The following is a 20068-nucleotide window of genomic DNA, read 5'->3' on the forward strand; positions in this document are numbered from 1 at the left end:
AAGTCTGGCAGCTTAATTCTCAAGTCTGGCTGCTTAATTCTGCTTCATGTCAACAAAACGTACTGAGCCATTTCTTGGAGAGAAGGGAAGTTGAAGCAGCGCTGGCTAAACCCTAGAGAGCTTCTTTTCACCTGTGCAACGCTGTTAGGTTTAGAGTACTTATAACACAAAGGAAATGAGAAATTGTATGTTTTTTTGACATGGTTTGACATCCATTGTTGTGTTGTCTAGTTTAATCCGGTTATCTATTTGGTTTATGCTGATTGATCCCTTGAACCTTCGGACTGTTTTTTTTTTAAATATAATTATGGGATCCCAAAAGTTTTCTAGACTTAAAAACTAATCCCATGAGCCCTTGCATTCGGGTACGGCGGGACTAGGTGACCAGAGCGAATTGAGCCCATGTAGCGGATGTTCCAGCCGGACTCCTTCCGACCGTTTTAATATTGGATATTTTCATATTACGTAACAGAACCAAAGACATGGAAGAGTCAAAAGAGTACACAACTAACTATGGAACTTTCGTTTTAATGTTATAGAGGATGAAAGATAAGGCATGGCCCACACAAAAAATTCTCTATGATATAATTTGATATGTGAGCCATCGAGATTTTACTACATCTTGCCCATTCTATAAGAACACGAACGAGGAGATGTTTCTGAAAAAAACTCGACCTGTATCTTGCATTTGGAAGAAGCTCTAGGAAGCATGAGCAAACGCGTGGCAAGACTCAACTTCTCCTCGTCGTCTTTTGGGAAAGAACGAACTTTGACGAGCTCAAGACATGACAAGTCCTCCAAGAAACGCTTGACTTGCTCCATCTCATCGCTACTTCCTTTGTTTATTGTTAGTTCTAGAACCTTCACAGGAGATGCTAGTTTAACAAAATCTACGGAGAAGCAATCGCAAACAATTTTGGAATGATCATGGCCGCACAAGGGACCCTGAAGCAAGAGGAAAGATTTTATTAGAGATTGCTATACATTGCGTTTTGTCCATCAATCTTTTTGGGTTCTTGGATGATACCTCGATGACGAGAGTGTGTACATTTGGAAATTTCTTCAGTACATATGGTAGAGACGGTAGAGTCAAGAAAGATGAACAGAAGCCAAAATCAGTTATAAGAGATAACTGGCTCACGTTTTCGAACACAGGCACTGCTTCACGGTAGTAATCAAAAATCTGAAACAAAAATAGAATGAACTAAGTCATCATCAACTAGTTGCAATTTTTGGATCATTTTCATATGGACTCAAACATTTCATGGAACTTGAGCATATATTCTTATAATCTCCGCCTGCATGGAAACTTGTTCTTGATATAGGCAAATGAAACATTACATATAACCTCTAATATTTTAAGAAATTATTATTCATAAACATAAAATCTCCAAAAAATTGTTAAAGAAATTTTTTTTATTAAGATTCTTACCAGTTATCTACAGGTTCTAAAATCTTAGGGCCGGTCCTCCTTTTTTGCTGAAATATATTAATACAAGGAATGCAAGGGAGATGATAAGCAATTACCTCCACAGTTTGAGGGAATGATTAGCTAAGCTTCTGGACATGTCTCAATGCTTTAAAAAGATTCGATGGATCGCAACCATCACGATCTCCATATTTCACCATAAGTTCGAGTTTAGCTTCAACAAGGGAGTCAAGCCTAACAACTGGATACTGACGCTGAACATCGTCAGAGTAATCCAGGTAGACAAGATTGGGAATATCAAAACTCATGCTCCCCAACTCAACTACAAAATTGACAAGTGATATAATGGAAAGTCTCTTAAGGTTCGGACAGGACAGGATGTGAGAACATTTCCAAAGTTCCCAAAAAATCCAATACACGGTCAGTTCCTCAAGTAAAGAGCAAGCAGAAATAAGCTTTTCAAACGATCCAAGACTACAGAAGTGTGCGCCAGCAAGAGTGAGAGACTTAAGAGCTGGAAAAGAAGTGTCCTCAAGAAGCATAGGGATTTTAAAAGCACCATCTAGTTTCAGGTCAACAAGTGTTTTGCAAGCTGATTCATCCAAGACTAGCGACTCAAAAGCTGTTTTGTCAAGAATAAAATCCGAGACTTTAAAGTTCAGCACGTTACGTGTCCAACGTTTGGTATGAGATGAGTCGACATGGAGTGGAGAATTCAGAGTGAAGCTCCTTATGGCAGAACAACTGCCTGACACAGCCAACATGACTCGATCAGCAGAATCCATGAAACGTTTTCGGTTAGCAGCGAAACACAAGGCCGTGTTTGGTTTGGGAAAGTGGAGATTTGGTGTGAAGGGAAGGAAAACATACCGAGCCATTTCTTTGAAGAGAAGGGAAGTTGAAGCAGCCCTCTGCAACGCTACTAGGTTTAAGGTACTTAACACAAAGGAAATGAGAATGCGTCTGGTATTTACATGGTTTAGTTTGATCCGGTTATCTATTCGGTTTATACTGATTGATCACTTGGACATTTCGACCTTTTTTTTCCTTTGGTCAAAGACATTTCGACCGTTTAAAATTTGGATATTATGTAAGAGAACCGACACAGAATGTAACCATTGAAGAGTCGGAAAATTACACAAGGAACTTAAACCACACTCTCTACCAAAATGTGAACTGTTTTGTACTCCCTCCGTTACTAAAATACGTATGTTCTGGGGAAAAAATTGTTTCAAAAAGATACATTTTTTACTTTTTCAATGTATGATTTTATGAAAAATTGTAAGTTTCAAAAAAATTAATGGTGTTTATTGAATTTCTATTGGATAAAAATTATGAAAAACTGTTATTCACTGTAGAATGTTTATCTTAGGTTACTTAGGTTAGAAGTTATCTTGACCTAGGTCTAGTACTGAGAGTAAAGACACAAACGATTTAACGAGTTCCCGGCCCTCGGCGCGGTACGTCTCGTGGGAGAACTTCTGCTCCCAAAATCCACTAGATCAAAGAGACACTAGTCACACCAAATCAGTGTACTAGATAGTTTGATTACAATAGGATCAACCTCAACTTAGCTAGAGAACACAATCAACCTCCTTAGATCAAATAGACTTAAATCTAAGCTATTTATCCTTGTTGATATCTCTTCTCTCTTGCTGTGTACCTCGTTGCTTGATCTCTGTTGCCTTAATCAGATGTTTCCTTATTATTGCTTCTGTTGCCCTAATCATCATACTCACATCTATTATATATGCTTCGTATGTGATCAGGTGTTATGAGCTGGAGTGGGCCTGCTGTGAACTCAGCCCATGGAGGATATGGTGTTGTCGCTGGCCCATTTTACTTCTGGTGAGGCCCAAGCTTCACATTCACAAAAAACAATGCATATTTAATGAGTTTTCTTAATATATGTGAAAAATCTAGAATATGCATTTTTTGAAAACAGAGGGATTAGTATGTAGTTTTCAGTTTCAAATGTGAAAATTTTTAATTGTCTATTACTATTAGATGTACACTAGTACACTACACTATCAAATTTTACATTATTTAGGCTAGATAAATTCACATTTTATATTCTCCGAAATTTCAGAATATTAACTTTTTTAAAAATCCTAAAAATGATCGATTAAATCATTGAATCCCAGTGAAGGAGACTCGACCAAATCCAAGATGACCAATCTGATACAACTCTAACCACACTCTCTCTGCTTCATTCAACTCTTGCACTTGTTCTCGACTCTTCACTCCCTCTAACCGACGCCGTTTTCTCCTCCTCATCCTCCTCCTCCTTCGTTAAACTTCCATCCCTCTCCACCACAAACCGGTGATCATCATCATCATCTCCGCCGCTACCACCACCGCATTTCTCATCTTCCACGGCCGTCTCAAACTGACGGTTATTGTAATGATGAAACCGTCTTCACTGTTGATTTTACCACGGCGTTGTCTCTTGTGCAGCCTCCGTTTGTTCTGTTTCTTCCGTCTGCCTCCGAGACATCGCCGTCCTATTATCCAAGGGACCTTGACGAAAGTGAGAGTAAGAAAGTTTATGATGGCACATGGACAGCAACAGAGCGCTACACAATCAGCAATAGCCGCAGCCGCCCACGACCTGCCTGAGCATTTAACTTGGTCGCCGTGAGTATGGTGGTTGTAATGCCGTCGTCGACGGTTGTCTTCGGCGACGGAGTCGTTTTGATTGTGGGTCCCGACATCGGGACTACGTGAAACTCGATGCAGGTTTTCCTCCATCAAAACTAAACCCTGCCTGCTAGAAAAAATAGAGAAACAATATGAGCTTTTGTTACTCTGTATATACGTTACATATATCAATACTAGATATATGAATATATATAAATGTATGGATTTATGGATCAAAGTTTGAGAAAGGTTTTGCTTTAATAGTGAAAAATGAAGGAAACAGAGAGGTGTAGGAAACAACAACTTGAGATTTTCCATGCACTTTCACATAAAGACAGTTCTAAGTTTAGATTCAAAAGTCCCTCACGCTCTCTTATAGCGCATGTATACCACGGCAGGGAGATAGATGCTTTAGTACTAATTTGATTCCTCTTGTCAAATTTTGTCAAACATTTACATAAGAAAAGAAAAAGTTTTGAGTACTTTGGACTTAGGCCATCTCCATTGCTAGGTTTTAAAGGGGTTTTTTTGACCTATTAATAATATAAATATAAAGAAAAAATAGGAGAGATGATGATGAGTTCTCAAATGGACTTTCAAACAAGAGACTATGATAAGTAAGAATTCCATTGAAAACTCTATCCACAAATGTCTCTGTGATTAATTTTTCCAAAAGAAAAAAAAAATCAAATCTCTTATATACTAAAGCACAAGTCAGCTTACCAATAAAAATTTGCCACATAATATTTAATACAATTAAAACAAAATAATATTTAAGAAAGAAACTGTAGCAACAATTTCTTTTGCATGAACCCTAACCCACTAACCACTATCCTCCTTTTTCGACAATATATTTTTCTCTATTTCTATATATTTCTAGAATTTGATTAACGAGTGGCAGAGAAACTCTCAGTTTGTCTAATATAAATTAAGAAAAGTATGCAATCTCAATACACTAATCAATTCTTTAAAGACGGAAAATTCCTCGGCCACGATCGTTTTCTGAGCTCTTTCACATCTTTAGGTGCCAAATCCAGAAACGGATTCGAGTTAGGATGTATGTACTAGCTGCTTCCGTTGGAGGAGCACGAGGGTAAATGCTTCATTAATTGGTTTTCTCAGCAAAATTTTCAAGGATTCTGATAATGGAACTAGACGAGGCAACAGTACGCAGTAATCGCCGTCTCTGTTAATCGCTTGGAGACAGAGATTTTCATCTCTTTGTGATTCAGATTCGCGAGGGAGGACTGATGCGTTAAAGTAAGAAGCTCAACAAAGAGAATCCATGTATTCACGTCTACATGTAATTTCTTCAATCCTTTGTTTGACACCAAATTGCTTTTTTCTAAGTTTGATTTTTAGTTTCAGGAAACGGTTGCTGTGAGAAAAGCTTCCAAGAGAATTTTTGGACTCGACCTTGCAAGGTGCAATTGATAGCTAAACATAATTTTTGTGGACATTCATTGTTACAAAATTCAATATTGTTTAGTCAACTTTGTGGACATTCATTGTTTGAAGTTAGTGTCGAGTTCCATTTTCCAATTCTGTTCTCCACATTATATACACATTTCCGTATAAATTAAAGTTATTTTATACATAACATTTATGAAACTGAAATTGTTTTGTAAGCAAAAAATATTCCTATGTGAAGCATGGGGTTCATACTAGTACATAACTAATATCGTAATGATTAGCTAGAAGAAAGGATGTTAAAAGATTAATGTGATAACGTGGATGGTTAGTGGGAAGGATACTCTTTCACGTGGTTTGCCGGGTCTTTATGCCCCAATTACGTGGCCCGTAGTAAAATACAACTAAGAAAGCAATAGATTATGGTCCATGTACAGTTTAGCCCTCCCAACTTAACTTATGAAACACTTGATAATCAGTCGCCTTATAAATTAATAGTTCTTCAAAGTCTAATAGGAATCTCCCTCAATTAGATACGTGCATATATAAATTAATTAATTAAAATATTTGATCATGAAGATGTTGCTTTTGACTCTTGGAAATGTTGTAGAGTTGTATTTTTATGCTCATATTTACTAAGGAATCGAAATCACTCTTTTTAAGAATATATGTTTTGTATTTTGAGATTATAATCTGTTTTCTCTCTTTTTATCAGAGTGGGACCTTGTTTTATTGTCCTTTTCACTTGTATAAGGTGAAAGTGCAAACTGGTGGGTAAATTTTAGAAAATGTAATTTGCATGTTCATACGCTATACTGATGTCCATACACACATGGCCATATATATATATGCTCTGCGTAAATGGTTTATCAGCTAAATTTCGATATATGAACACTTTCATAAGAATTTATTTTGTGTTTCAAAAAAAGAAAAAAAGAATACTTTCATAAGAAAACAAAGAAAATTCAAACATGCAACCTAAAAGAAGTCCATCTAGTTAATAATATGATCATGCTTTAAAGTAAATATAGCTCTACAAAAGTAATTATTAACGATGAACACAGTAGCTAATTAACAGCATGCTCATAATTAACTAATTGGAAAGGGGGGGGGGTGCGATTGGACCCTACAAAAGTAACCCTAATCGAGAACGATGAGTCATGAGATTAATGTAAAGAATGTTAATGATGCATGGAGTACCTTGGAGTATTCCTTCACTCGCTTTCTTTTCGCATAATATATATAATTATGTACGCATATACATAAGAGAACAACGGTAATACATTTTCATTTGATGTGTTGTCTATTGTAATAATCTTAAGAGGTAAGCTTTGGTTTGGTATGATGGATATGGTGAAGGAAATATAAGGAGATTAGAACCCCCCAAACAAAAAGAAGGAGAAGCAGAACAGAAGAGAGGATGAAGAAAGATGATTTGACCTAGCAAATGCTCCATATATACATGTATTTATATACCGTTCTCTCTCTATATATATACATGTATCGCTTTCATATACCTAAACACATGTACACGTGTAATGAAAGAATTAAACTCGAATATGTTTCACGGTATACCTCACAAAGAACTATAAATGACTATAATAAGCTAGTAGATACGTATGTAAAAATGCATTTTATTTTAGTACAAGGTTCGACCAAAACAAATAGTAGTATAAGTTTTCGTATATGTAAGATTAGGTTTTCTATCAATTTTGGGCAGGAATCGGCATATCGGAGGATCCAGGTTTTAATTTTTATTTTTTTAACATCTGATAAATTATGCTATTACAACGATGAGAATATTACAAAGACGATTTTACAGCCGACAATTCTACCACCATATGAGAATACACGTCTGACTGCACTACTCCGAACCGTCCTATGAGATCTATGTTCGATGGTCTGCTCTGCACCAAGCTGAAGATCTCTTGTAAATTGTTTCTCCATAATCTGCATAATTTGGTATTTTCTGGGGTTTGAACCCCAGACTTCTGGGTGTAGAAGCATTAATGAACCTTTAGTCAAACCAGTGGACCAAGGGGGCTTCCATCCAGATTTTTATTTAAGTTAAACTAAATTAGAAAAATTATTAGCATATCAAGTTTTACTATGCTAAAATGAATATCCGTTACTATTTAATGCTTAAGCTAACCAAATACGTATTACTAAATTACTCGTTATCCCCTATATATTATTTGAGAAGCATCACTTCTAATTTTTGTAGCCATATGTCATCATTATAATGATTATTAGAATCATTAGAGAAATATGTTGGTCCATCTAATTATATAATAAGCTTTTATTAAATTAACAATAAATTCATCATTATTGTACTTTATTATTTTCTTAAATAAAATTTACAGAATTGCCTAATATGGCTAAAGTATATATGACAATTAATGATTTTGAATAATAAAGATTTGATAAAAAAATAGTGTATCTTCTATCATATTTGTTTAATTTTAAACTATTAAATAAATTAAACAACCACAATAACCATATAATAAAAATTTAGATTTTTATGTATATGTTATATTTTGAATTTTTACAAATGGCTATAAATTACTAAAACTGTTAAAAGTCTCACATTCAAATTTTATGATTCATGGTTTAAAATTTTTGTTATGACAAAATACAAATGATTACAAAAATTATATAAGTAAAAAGTCGATTTTTTTTTTAAATTATAAATTAGTAAAACTATTAATTCCACAATGAAAATTTTGTTATCGGTAATTTAAATTTTTTTTTATAAAAGATACAAATGATCAAAAAAACTATTTGAGTAGAAATCATTATTTAATAGACATTAATATTAAAAATATACTAAAATATATTATCTATGTAAGTATCATTTAAATTTAATAAAATATCTTGTCAAATATAAAAAAAATATTTTTTGGATTAATAAAATTGATTTATATGTTCGCACCAATTTAATTATATATTTAATAATTACTGATTTTTAATTATTTAATATATATTTATTATTTCATAATATGTGAAAATATTTAATACATAAAATAATTTATATATATAATGTTGATCCCGAACAAGGCTTGGGTCTTAACCTAGTTACTTAGTATTAGCTTTGATTATTTATCACGCGAGAAATATACTATCATTTGGAAGCCGAGAAATGTGTGATATGTTCAAAGATTCAGTAATTCACGATACTGATAATTAATCAAATAGATTTAGATGCATGTATAGCATCAGAAGGGTAAATTAGTAAATTACAACGGATCAATGACAATGGGATAAATGTTTTTGAATAAACAATATATAGTTAATATACTAAGTTGTTAAAAAAAAAAAAGTTAATATACTAAGCAAAATAGTGCCAGATGTAATATTCGTGACGGATTGTTGTCAATTGGTGAAAATGGTGTTCTCACCTGAAGAATGGCCGGCGTTCGCTACACACATGGAAGAATTCTGCTGAAGTAAGACTTTCTTCCCCAACTTCATGATCAGACATATCTCAAGGGCACAAAACACAATGGCGGACAAGCTTACACGTGGTGCGAGAAGTTCTCCTTCAGCTATGCTATATGTCGATTTTTTACCTCCGATTTGACTATCTGAACCGGTGATCCATAGGCTTCTAGTCTACTATGATGTCAAAAAAAAAAAATAGTGCCAGTAATCATAATATCATATGATATGATAATGTCTGAGCATGTCCACTAATGTGGTTTCCAATGATAAGAGATGACGTGGTTATGACTGTTTATATTTTTTTTAATCGAAGTATATATCATACTGATAGGAATATTCGTGTTTGCGCATTAAGATTACATTATATAATATTGTAAATATAACTAGACGTTACGTGTTTATATATTTATATGGATAATATTTATATATATGAATAATATTAGTTGAGTTCCAACAAAAAAATGAATAATAGTAGTTATAAATATAGGTACGTACTACGTTAGTATCTAATAATTTAGGCATAAGTTTGAGTTTTAATTGGTATGATTGATGATATAAAAACTGAACTTTTGTGTACTCTATAGTTAGCACTCCAAAGAAAAGGCAAATCTGATTGATGATAATTTAGGAGATTCCTTGATGATCGAGGAACCCTTGAGGAAAATAAAGAGCCGATAAATCGCATTGTGTGAATTATTCACTAACGATTAACTTACCTAGTTATATTAATTTCTTATTGAACTTATTAGACCAGACTTTTTGTTTCTTGTTTTACTTTTGGAGTTGACCTGCTAGTACGTGTTATATATATATCGTTGTATTACATGCGGGTAAAGCAAGTCTTTCGTTACTCCGTCTCCATGTAATATTTGAATAAGTTGGATTTTAAAAATGATCCGGCTTACGAAAATCAAGCCAATGCGATGTATAATTCATAGCGGCTTATCTTAAATACTACTCCCTCCGTTTTTTAAAGATACATATTATAAAGAAAAATTTTGTTTCAAAAAAATCCATTTTTTATATTTTCAATACATGTTTTATTAACTAATTGCAAACTTCAAAAAACTTAATTGCACTAATTGATTTTTTATTGGTTTAAAATTATGGGAAAAAAATAAACACAAAAAAATATGTAAATTTAATGTGTTTTATTAAAATGTGTGAAAAAACTAGAATACGAATCTTTTAGGAACAGAGGGAGTACTGCGTAACTACGTTATACTTATGTGAATAGATATTTGCCGTCGATCGAGGCCCTCGAAACAACACGAGGATTGAAATTTGAACTACCATTACATTGTTGAACTTTATTGCTATATATAGACTTTAATAAATCACGTACGGGTCGATACTTCCATCTTTACGAGATTTATTGTTTTATTTAACTTTTTAACTCAGGTTTCCCATGAAAATAGTACTGTTAAAAAGTTTAATTTAATAGAGTAGGTTTGGAGATGATCTAGCTACCCTAGTCTAGCAATTTAAAAAATCAAGTTTAATGTAAATTTTGCTAAATCATTTATAAAGTTCTAGTACTTTTAAATTGTTTATATTTATTAAAGCAAACAAATAATTATAAACAGGTTTGAGATGTAAGAAATATAAGTTAATAAGTGAAGGTTTTCTTTATGAATTTATACGAGTACCGGAGCTTTGTGTTTGATGAGTCCCGAAGATAAAAGGTATGAATGGTGACAAATGAATAATGAGGAATAATGCATTTCCTATCGTTCTTAAAAAAAATCATTATTCGCAAGAAATAATTTTTCATTCTCATTCTTTTTATTTTGTAGAGAAATAAAGAACAAAATTATTTTTTGTTAAATTCGAGAATGAACAACTATTCATTTTCATTCGTGTTATTTTATTCCTCTCCGTTCCTTTACAAAATTATTCATGGATACTCGCCCCAATTTATGTAGCTTTCAAGCAGTTTTTTTCTTAACATTAAAAATGAACAAATACTCAAATTATAAATTTTATCTATTTTACCCTTAGTAAATAGTAGTATTAGTGACCTTTTTTTTTTTTTTTTTTTGACAACAACTTTCAAATACTAACTAGAATCTCCAGCCGATTTAGCAAGCCAAACCGGTGGAGTTGAATCGACATAAAGCAAAGCTGAAGGAGAACTCCTCGCACCACGTGCAAGCTTATCCGCCAAGGTATTGTGTGCTCTAAAAATATGTCTGATCCGAAAATAAGGGAAGAAAATCTTACTTCGGTTGAATTCTTCCATGTGTGTAGAAAAGGCAGGCCATTCTTCAGGTGTCGACACCATCTTCACTAGTTGAGAACAATCCGTCGCAAAAACTACATCAGAATATTGGAAGGTCTTCATGCATTTCATTGCCCAGATTAGTGCTTCACATTCAGCATAGAGAGGTGATAAACTTCTACGAAGATTCATCGCCCCCATCATGACCTCTGTTGATCCACTCTTTCTACAAAACCACCCTTGTCCTGTGAACTTATCACCTTCTTTCCAAGCGCCATCAGTATAACAAACTCTAAAATCTTCCAGGTTAGAAACTCCGAATGATGTGCATTCCCAGTATAGGAATTCTCTGTAGGAGCCTTTAGGTTTGCGTTCACTGATAGGTGTGAGTACATACAATTGTAAAATTTTAATGTCACCGAAAGTTTCTACGTTTCAGTGATGCATTTAAGAGTGAAGTTATTGCAGAAAATTGATTCGATTAATATTTTACACTTCAAATTTTTTTATTAGCAGCATAATCTTATAGTATGTATGTTTAATTATTTCGTTAATCTAGTTAAACTATTAACTCTTAATCTAGTAATATAAATTTGTACTGGTAAAAAAATTGTATTGGTCGTTTTACAACTAAAGTGTTTATCATAGCTAGTTCCAAATTGACGCGAGTCGTATTTACAAAACTTCAGAGTCCTTTAGCAGTAGCATAATCTTATAAAATTCTAATATATGTTAATTTCGTCAATAAATTTTCATTAGTCGTTTTACAAGTGTTTATGTTAATATATTTTCATTGGTCGTTTTTTCGGAAGTGCTGTATATAATTTTGAAGCAAATTAAACTTAAATAATGAAATAACTTTATGATTTTCCGTGCATTTTACATATAAATAGCAGCGTCGTTCACGCTCTTTTTCTCTCTGGTTTTGCTGACTTTTGTAGTGGCTTTGGCTACAAAACACTTTGCACGTGCATTCGACTGAGATCGCCACGTCGGTAACTGTGATGCTCCTTTGTTTTGACGAGAAGAATTAAAAAAAGAGGCAAGTCGCCTCGCCGCCTAGCTATGCTCGCAGCAGTCTTCTTCACTTGATTAAATCTTTCAGTCTGCTACTTTTTCTTCAAATTATTATAACTACTATACGATAATACGTGTTATGTACTTTTTGTGTTGTAAAAGAACGTGTTATATACTTAAATCCCTGGTTCGAACAGATTGCTTGTTGTGGATGAACCGGCTGCGTGACTGCGTGTTGCATGAACTGATTATTACACCATTTAAAAATTGATTTATCAGAAAACTAAACATATATACACTTTTGCTTTCGATGAATCACAGAATAGAAATTAAAGCATATATATATATATATTTCTCAAATCCACGCAGAATGGCAAACTGATCATGTCATTTTGTACCGGCCTGAACCGATTTATGTATTGTTGAAATTGGCTTTATCTGCTAGTTATTGACTCATTGTTAGCTACCCAAAATTGGCAAATCAATATATAAATTTTCAACTAATACCAACTCTACCGCCCTTTACAACAACCTCCTCCACACAAAAGCCACATTCGTATAGTAATAATGATTATAGAGGATATAATAAAGCATGATGCCATAGCAAAGAAGAAAAGAATAAGAGCAAACATTACATCATTATCTCAAACTGCTCCTTTTAGTTTTTTGTCGACTCTAGGCTCTGGCTAACTTTCATGATAGCAACTTCGTAGAGTTCTTGACATAAGATCTAAAAGCTTTTTGTCTGATATTTGAGGAGTAGATGAAGTTTCTGCGTTTTCTTCAGAATCGTCGCTACTACAGCAAATCTTTTCGATTTGAACACCAATATCTTTAGCAAGCTTTTCCGCACCATCTTTTGAGAGAATGGTATCGAAACAAATGTATCTACCAAAGGCGGTTTTATTACCCAAACCTTCCCATAAACGGACGTGAATTTTAGCCAACCGATTCACATCCATTGTAGCTAATAATCTGTTGCGGTACATATCTTTTGCTCCTGCATTTATTAAAAAAAAAAGATAATATCTTATTAGCTGTCTTTGTCTCCCTTGTGAAATGGACCACCCGTGAACAACTTATACATGCCAATATTTTTTTTAAGCTATAAATATAATATAGTACAACATTATTTTTGGACGGTTACACAATTTTGGATTCATATTCCTTATAAATAGTAATGCATGATTATTATATGTTAGATTGTGAATAATATAAATGTATGATTCAATTCCATGCGAGATCATATAAACGTTATAATATATATCTATCACTAAGGTTCGTTTTAATAAATTACCTTTGAGATAAGCCAAGGTTGAAGTGGAGTTAAGTTGGAAGAAGTCAGGACCAGTGATAAGAGCAGGACAGATAGTGGCAAGCTTTAATCCTTTTGAATCTGCGATTCTCCAAGCAGCTTTCTCGGCTTTCAATTTTCCAAGTGCATACCAAAGCTGTGAATCAGACAATGATAGCATTAGTTATGGTGGATCCATAGAAAACATTATCATGTAACAATAATAACAAAATTGAAAAACTATGATTTTCTTTTTACCTTATTATGGACGCAGAGCTGTTCATCGCTCCAGCTTTCTTCATTGATAATAGAGTTATCAAGATCGTTAAAGGAATTGTCTTTCAAAGCACATGCTAAGAGAGATGATGTGAAGACGCATTTTCTCACTGACCCTGTTCTTGTACATGCTTCTATTACATTTTCACTCACTTTTGCTTCTAACTCCGCCATTGATTTCTGCAAAATATTAGCAAAATGAACATTAGTAACATTAACAAACATTTTGTTAGAACGAGAAACTAAGACAGATTAAAAAGAGGTTTTTAAAGATGAAAATTATAAGAAATGAACTACATGTGTATTTTGTTTTTGTTTGTTATTTATCGGAGTCATGCGAGTGATACGGTGACATGTATGGCGTAATTACTGAAACAGTGATCTTGGTTCGTACACGTTTCAATTAATAGTTGTCGTAGATAAGGTATCCGCAGCCAATCACATTGTAATCAAGAACCTCTTTTTTCTAGATAGCTGTCATTATCAGTAGGTAGAGAATATGCAGGTATGAGGAGAGTTCACAGTTAGCTCTCAAACAAGTGAAACGTCCTACTATCTATCTAGAAGTGTAGAAATTTCATATTCCAAATTAAGTACTCATAACTCTCTTTAGAATCAGGTGGTTGAGGATGAATATTGTCAAAATGTTGACAAAAACAAAAGAAATTACTCAAAATCTCAAATAAAGTGGCATATTTTCAATCTATTCAAAAGAAAAGTATTGAGATTTCACAATAACAAGAGTTATCAACCAACTCTTTTTATTTATTTTGTTGGTAACGCAGAGCTATCAACTCTTTCTGTTTTCAACGAAAAAAGATATACACAATCTAAGTTTTTAAGGAAAAAATATTTTTGGCCGTTGGCAACAAACATTCAGAAAGACTAAGGTACTTCCTAACTACAAGTCAAAACCACTTTATTAACTAGAAAGTAGAGCCACTTAAGAGGTCTTCTAGAAACAAAACCGATGGAAAAGGATAAAGCAATAAAAAAATATCCACTTTGTCACATTCTCATATACACACCTAACCCCTACGCCATCAAAACTATGCTTCCATAAGACCATTTACAGTGAGCCTGTGAAAAACAAATTCAACAGTTTAATTGCTTTAGTGGTGTGTTGAATAATGAGTTGAAATCTATGTGGATTAAACTCTGTTGAATAAGTTCAACGGGTTGAATCTATGAAAGAGAGGGTAAGAAAAATACACGTGTTGCATTTGTAATATTAGGTATTAATTTAGTTTTTAAAATAATGAAAAAGTAAAGATATGTGCAATAATGTTATTGACCACTGAAAATTATGACTTTTCTTTTTCATCCTAGCTATTTGAAGGCAATTTTCTATAATAAATTAACTTTTAAAAAAAAATTATCTTATATCAAAATTTATCATTTTTCATTATCTATGAATAGAGATTTGTTTTATTTAATTTAGAGATAAACTAAAAATATATATAATTTTTTTATCATTTTACCCTTAAACTCTTGATTATATCCTTAGCTATTTTCTTTACCGAAAGAAATTTGTATAAATTGTGTCTATTATATTAATTAAGTTATGTGTGTTCTATTAGTTGTGTTGTGTGTTTATTATTGCGTTGTAATGTATTTTAAGTTGCTGTAAAACTTTTTTAATAATTTTAAATTTAAAAACAAAATATTTAATGACTATCTATATTTTCTATTTTTGTTATTTATAAAAATGTAACTAAAATTAACAAAATATAAGTGTTTTCTTTTTTAAGATTTCTCTTTAATTAAACTAATTGGGAATTTTTATTAATATAAAAAGATGAAATTGAGTGTTGAATTTTATCAAATAAAACTATTATAGAGTATAAAAATTGAGTATGTATTGAATTGTTACGTGGAAGAAAGAGAGGATTATGTGGAGTATAAAAAATAGAAATTAGGGTGTTGAATCTTTTATACCAGTGTACTTAGTCTAACAAACAAAAAAAGTTATTTGGATCAAGCAGAAACCACACAAGTAATAAAAAAAGAAACTCAGCCGTGAGCTAAAAGGGAAAGAAAATATCATGTGATATTATCATACGTATTCGCATAAGTATCTTACGTACGTAACGTATAAACAAGGATGGGCATACGTTTATTACATGTGATTTGGTGCACTGTATATTAGAGGATGAAGAAACCGAAACATACCGAGTAACCAGAGATCCCAGCTGGATCGACAAATGCTGCGGTGTGGAAAACGCCATCACAACCGTCGAACGCTTTAATCAATCTCTCTGTCTCTGTTAACCGAGACACTACTGACGTAATCCTGTTGCCATACGACGCCGTTTCAGCGTCAGCTTCCATCTCGCTCACTTTCTCTTTGTCCTCTGCATATTTTTTTCCGACCGAGAACATTACAACTTTATTTTATTTTCTTAAAATCATTTTTGTAATTAGACATCTTGGAACAGTAAGTAAAAATATTTACCTTGACAATCAACAACGATTCTCACGGAGTAACCATGAACAAGAAGACGCTTGACAATGGCGCGACCAAGGTAAGAAACGCCGCCGGTAACACAAACCAATTTGTTTCCGTTGTCGGAATCAAGATCCATCGCATTTCTTGACTTACCACCTCCCGAGCCTCGGAACCCGTCTTCGTCTCTCCTCCTCTGCACAGCGGCGCACATGAACTCTTTTAGCTCCGCCGAGAACTTCTCCGTAGAACTTACAATCCTCATAGTCGAGAATACAACAAATGAACGAGTTAAAGAAGTGTATCTTCTTTGCTCACTGCCTTTTGCTTATTCTTGTTTGCGTTGGCTATAGGTTCAGAGAAGATATAGAGAGAGATACACAGAGGATAGAGAAACGAGTAAGACGATATATATAGCGGGAGAAAGAGCAGAGGTTGTGGGTACACATCAAAGAGTCTCTGATCGTTCCAAGAAAAACACGCGTCTTCAAAGCAGCTTATAGGCTCGGCTCGGCTTCAGTATATATACGATCCCATCAACTTTGTATTTTCGCCATTTATTAAATACCTCTTAGTTAGATAATATATACTTTAAGAAAATAAAACTACATCTGGCCGATTAATAGTACTAGATTTTCGGTTTCGTATATCAGATTAAATGATCCTTTTGTGCATCTGTATATATAAATTGCAACAAATAATATTTTTGTGTATTTTCAAAAAATATATTTCTTTGTTTCAGTATACTTGATGTTAAAGAAAATACTTTTATTGCAATTTTTTTTATTATTATAGATGAAAACTAATATTGTTTGAATTTGTAACCAATTACATAATACTGATTTTTTAATTTGTTGAGCCATTTTATTTAATGATATTTTTATTTAACCAAAATAAATTGTATAAAAATTTACATTTTAATTTGTCTGCATTATCTTTAAACATCACATAAAATGAAACATAGGGAGTATTATAGCTGTAATAATTTTTTAGAAAAAAATCACATTTTGTTTTAGAATATTTATCGCATTAATATTATAAAATATAGAGTCAAATACGTTACAGTATGAAAAAATACCATATATACCGTTACTTTAAAACTTAATTAATTTAGTGGTGGTAGTGGAAATTAATATTGACCTGAAGGCCGTATTACATGACTGATTACCACTTGGTTTCTTTCTCTCTTTTTTTGGGTCAAAATGTCAAATCTACTTGGTTTCTGTCCAAACCTTATTATTAGATTCATTAAGGTTAAGCAAGTTAATAACACGACAGCTAATTGGACTAAGACAAATTAACGAACTAACAATAAAATATCAAAATTATTTTGTAATAAATAATCTCTGACCATTTTTTTCTGATTATAAGGGGTTTTGGTGATTGCAAAATACACGTTTTATATTACTACCTCTTTTCCCGAATTTTTTTTTTGTTCCACAAATATAGATTTTCTATATTATTAAGATACTTTTTTATATTTTTGAGCAACATTAATTGAGAATATTTGAATTGATTAAATTTCAATGGTGGAAAATTATTGGAAAGTGTATAATAAAGTAAAAAATAAATTAAATTATAAACATTTATTTAATTTTTAATAAGCGTGCATATTCTAGAAAATCTTACTTTCAGTAACAGAGGGAGTATTATTTATCTACACATGATTATAAATTTATAATACGTTCACGGATTTTGTTTGCGACTCTTGTTTTTAAAGTCAAATAAATTCATGGCTGCAGCACATTTTCACCTACTCTTGTTACTTTATGGGTTACTGTTAAATACTAAATGATAAAAAGGTAAAATACTAATAATTTTTGAATTAATGGACAAAAATGTCAAATTTTGCCAAATTCTCATGTTTTAAACCGTATGATTCTTCATTTTTTAACGCAAGTGAATTAACGTGCAACACATTGTCACCAACTCTGATTACTTTACTATGGATTACTATTTCTTTTAGTTAAAAAGGGCTAAGCTATTGCTCCTGCTCAGAAGGTCTGCAAGGCCAAAAAGGAAAAAAGGCAAAATCTAATGCTCAGGAAATAATTAAAACTATTCTAAGATAAGTTTCACCGGTTTAATAAGGAAATTAACTGTTATCGGATGACATAATAAGTCAAACTTATACAACCATCGCCTATCGGCAATAGTGATTGATATATATGTAATAATGTAGGGAATGAATCATACATTTACTATTCACAATCTAAACATATAATAACATGGATAACTATTGATTGATCGGTTGATTACCGTAATCGTCAACTTCTCAAGCTCAATTTGGGGCAAAACAATTAACGAGTGCAAGAAAACGAAGATGCATAGGAATTACTCAGTCAAAATTTGCAAGTGTGCTTTTGGACCAACTTTCATATGCTCTGACCAAGAAGTTACATTTTTTTTTTCTCAACTTCAACTGTCATTATCCAACATCAAATTTGTTACAAACGAATTAGACCTCAAGAGATTTAACCACAAGACAATGGAGGCGATCTAGTATCACCTAGAAATACGTCTATAGATCCTACGCTACCTAATCAAACTCCATTGTACTCTTGTAACCATAGTGAGAACAAATTTACTCCACAATTCGAAGCAAATCGTCTCTTGAACCACCTAAATTCTACCACTATAAAAACAAGATTACAAAACTATCTCTAAACCACCAAGAAAAACAAAATTGAGTGAGACTCAAGTGAAGTTTGGAGCAGTTGATGCCTTAAGATTGGAATGTTGTTCATGACCAACCGCCATAACACCTATTGGTACAAATCCCACTCAGTTGGTTCCAACTAGCCAGAGACTAAGGCTTTGCAATCTTGTAAAAGTCGGATAAAGGCAGTGATACCGTCCACAACCAGCCGGGGACCTATAGATCAGAAGAAGGAGCCAAGCTATCAGATGTTACAATAAAACGGTACTGCGAATGCCAAGCTCCAAAGCGAGTTCACCACCAAGCCTTTGAAACTCTCCCGAGACCACACGGGAAAGCCCAAGACTCGCCACGCTCCGCCTACGAGAACCGTAGGAATACCTTCTTCTACAGGCCGTCTTCGCGTCGACGAACGTCGAGGCTTAGTTTGGTCAGAGTGAAACACCACCCTTCTCTCCTCCTTCTGAACCATAGACGATTCTTTCAGTATTGAGAAGAGACAGCACACACATCACAAGAGTCAAACCGAGGAACACACATCCGCCTTCTTAGCTCTGGTGCGCCTCCGGAGGGAAGTCTCCAAAGTTCACACGGGCAAGAATGGACGCTGAGCCACCCACACACCGAGTCTGCTTCACGCGCCACCACACACCCCTTCTCCTTACATATATGAGTTACAAGCCACCAAAACCACACCAGCTTCCAGATCTGTAACTTGAGAGACAAAACGCAACCCCGCGTCACAGCCTCAAAGCCGAGGGCCGACGAAACCAAAAGGAAAACGGTTCATCGGCCATCAACGGCTGAACCCTAAAAACCGACCTTCTCGTGGCTTTCTCTTCACACGGCTCGCACTGCTCCAGATCTATCTTCAGATAATCTAGCTACAGCTCCGCCGCGGACAGAGCTTTCTACCAGGGACCTCCAATGAGCACCAGAACCGCGAGCATATCACCGGGATTTGAAGGACGCGCCGAGGAGACAAAGGAAAACGAGAGTAGAGAGAAAGGGGGGGACCTCCGACACCAGTTACGGCCTCCGGTGCCGAGGGAAAAAGAGCGGCGTTTAAGGTTGTCTCAGAGAGAATCTCGGTTTTTTTTTGTCCTAAATGTGGCGAGAAGTTACACTTAATAATATCTCTCGCCATACACATGAAAACTTTTTGGATATCAAGGTGTAAACGAACATTCTGGATTAATTTATGATCTGCCTAGTTTACACCTTGCTTCATAAAT

At 33.7% G+C, this 20068-nt stretch overlaps 2 protein-coding genes and 1 pseudogene across 2 annotated transcripts; all 3 read right to left on the minus strand.

The window, feature by feature from the left end:
- Window positions 1-543: 543 nt before the first annotated feature.
- LOC106323188 (F-box/LRR-repeat protein At3g58980-like) lies at window positions 544-2387 on the minus strand. The gene is made up of 4 exons (XM_013761342.1): window positions 1554-2387; window positions 1272-1315; window positions 1028-1183; window positions 544-945 (listed from the first exon to the last, which is right to left on the minus strand). The coding sequence occupies exons 1-4, from the start codon at window positions 2305-2307 to the stop codon at window positions 616-618; spliced, it is 1284 nt and encodes a 427-aa protein (XP_013616796.1). The 5' UTR covers window positions 2308-2387; the 3' UTR covers window positions 544-615.
- A 1073-nt stretch (window positions 2388-3460) lies between these two features.
- On the minus strand, window positions 3461-4515 carry LOC106325911 (annotated as a pseudogene).
- Window positions 4516-12631: 8116 nt separating this feature from the next.
- Window positions 12632-16556, minus strand: LOC106322834 (cinnamoyl-CoA reductase 2-like). Its single transcript, XM_013760976.1, has 5 exons — window positions 16184-16556; window positions 15901-16082; window positions 13711-13908; window positions 13456-13609; window positions 12632-13158 (listed from the first exon to the last, which is right to left on the minus strand). The coding sequence occupies exons 1-5, from the start codon at window positions 16437-16439 to the stop codon at window positions 12845-12847; spliced, it is 1104 nt and encodes a 367-aa protein (XP_013616430.1). The 5' UTR covers window positions 16440-16556; the 3' UTR covers window positions 12632-12844.
- Window positions 16557-20068: the final 3512 nt, after the last annotated feature.

This window comes from Brassica oleracea, chromosome C2 (assembly GCF_000695525.1).
Source record: "Brassica oleracea var. oleracea cultivar TO1000 chromosome C2, BOL, whole genome shotgun sequence".
Taxonomy (NCBI): domain Eukaryota; kingdom Viridiplantae; phylum Streptophyta; class Magnoliopsida; order Brassicales; family Brassicaceae; genus Brassica; species Brassica oleracea.

What these genes read in the sequence shown, in the direction of transcription:
- LOC106323188 (XM_013761342.1), bottom strand. Translation starts at nt 2,307, where the DNA reads ATGGCTCGGTATGTTTTCCTTCCCTTCACACCAAATCTCCACTTTCCC. An exon ending in TTATAAGAATATATGCTCAA is followed by an intron (nt 1,184 to 1,271) that starts GTTCCATGAAAT and finishes TTTTTGTTTCAG; the next exon opens with ATTTTTGATTACTACCGTGA. An exon ending in TACACACTCTCGTCATCGAG is followed by an intron (nt 946 to 1,027) that starts GTATCATCCAAG and finishes CTCTTGCTTCAG; the next exon opens with GGTCCCTTGTGCGGCCATGA.
- LOC106322834 (XM_013760976.1), bottom strand. Translation starts at nt 16,439, where the DNA reads ATGAGGATTGTAAGTTCTACGGAGAAGTTCTCGGCGGAGCTAAAAGAG. An exon ending in AATCGTTGTTGATTGTCAAG is followed by an intron (nt 16,083 to 16,183) that starts GTAAATATTTTT and finishes AAAAATATGCAG; the next exon opens with AGGACAAAGAGAAAGTGAGC. An exon ending in AGCTCTGCGTCCATAATAAG is followed by an intron (nt 13,610 to 13,710) that starts GTAAAAAGAAAA and finishes TCTGATTCACAG; the next exon opens with CTTTGGTATGCACTTGGAAA.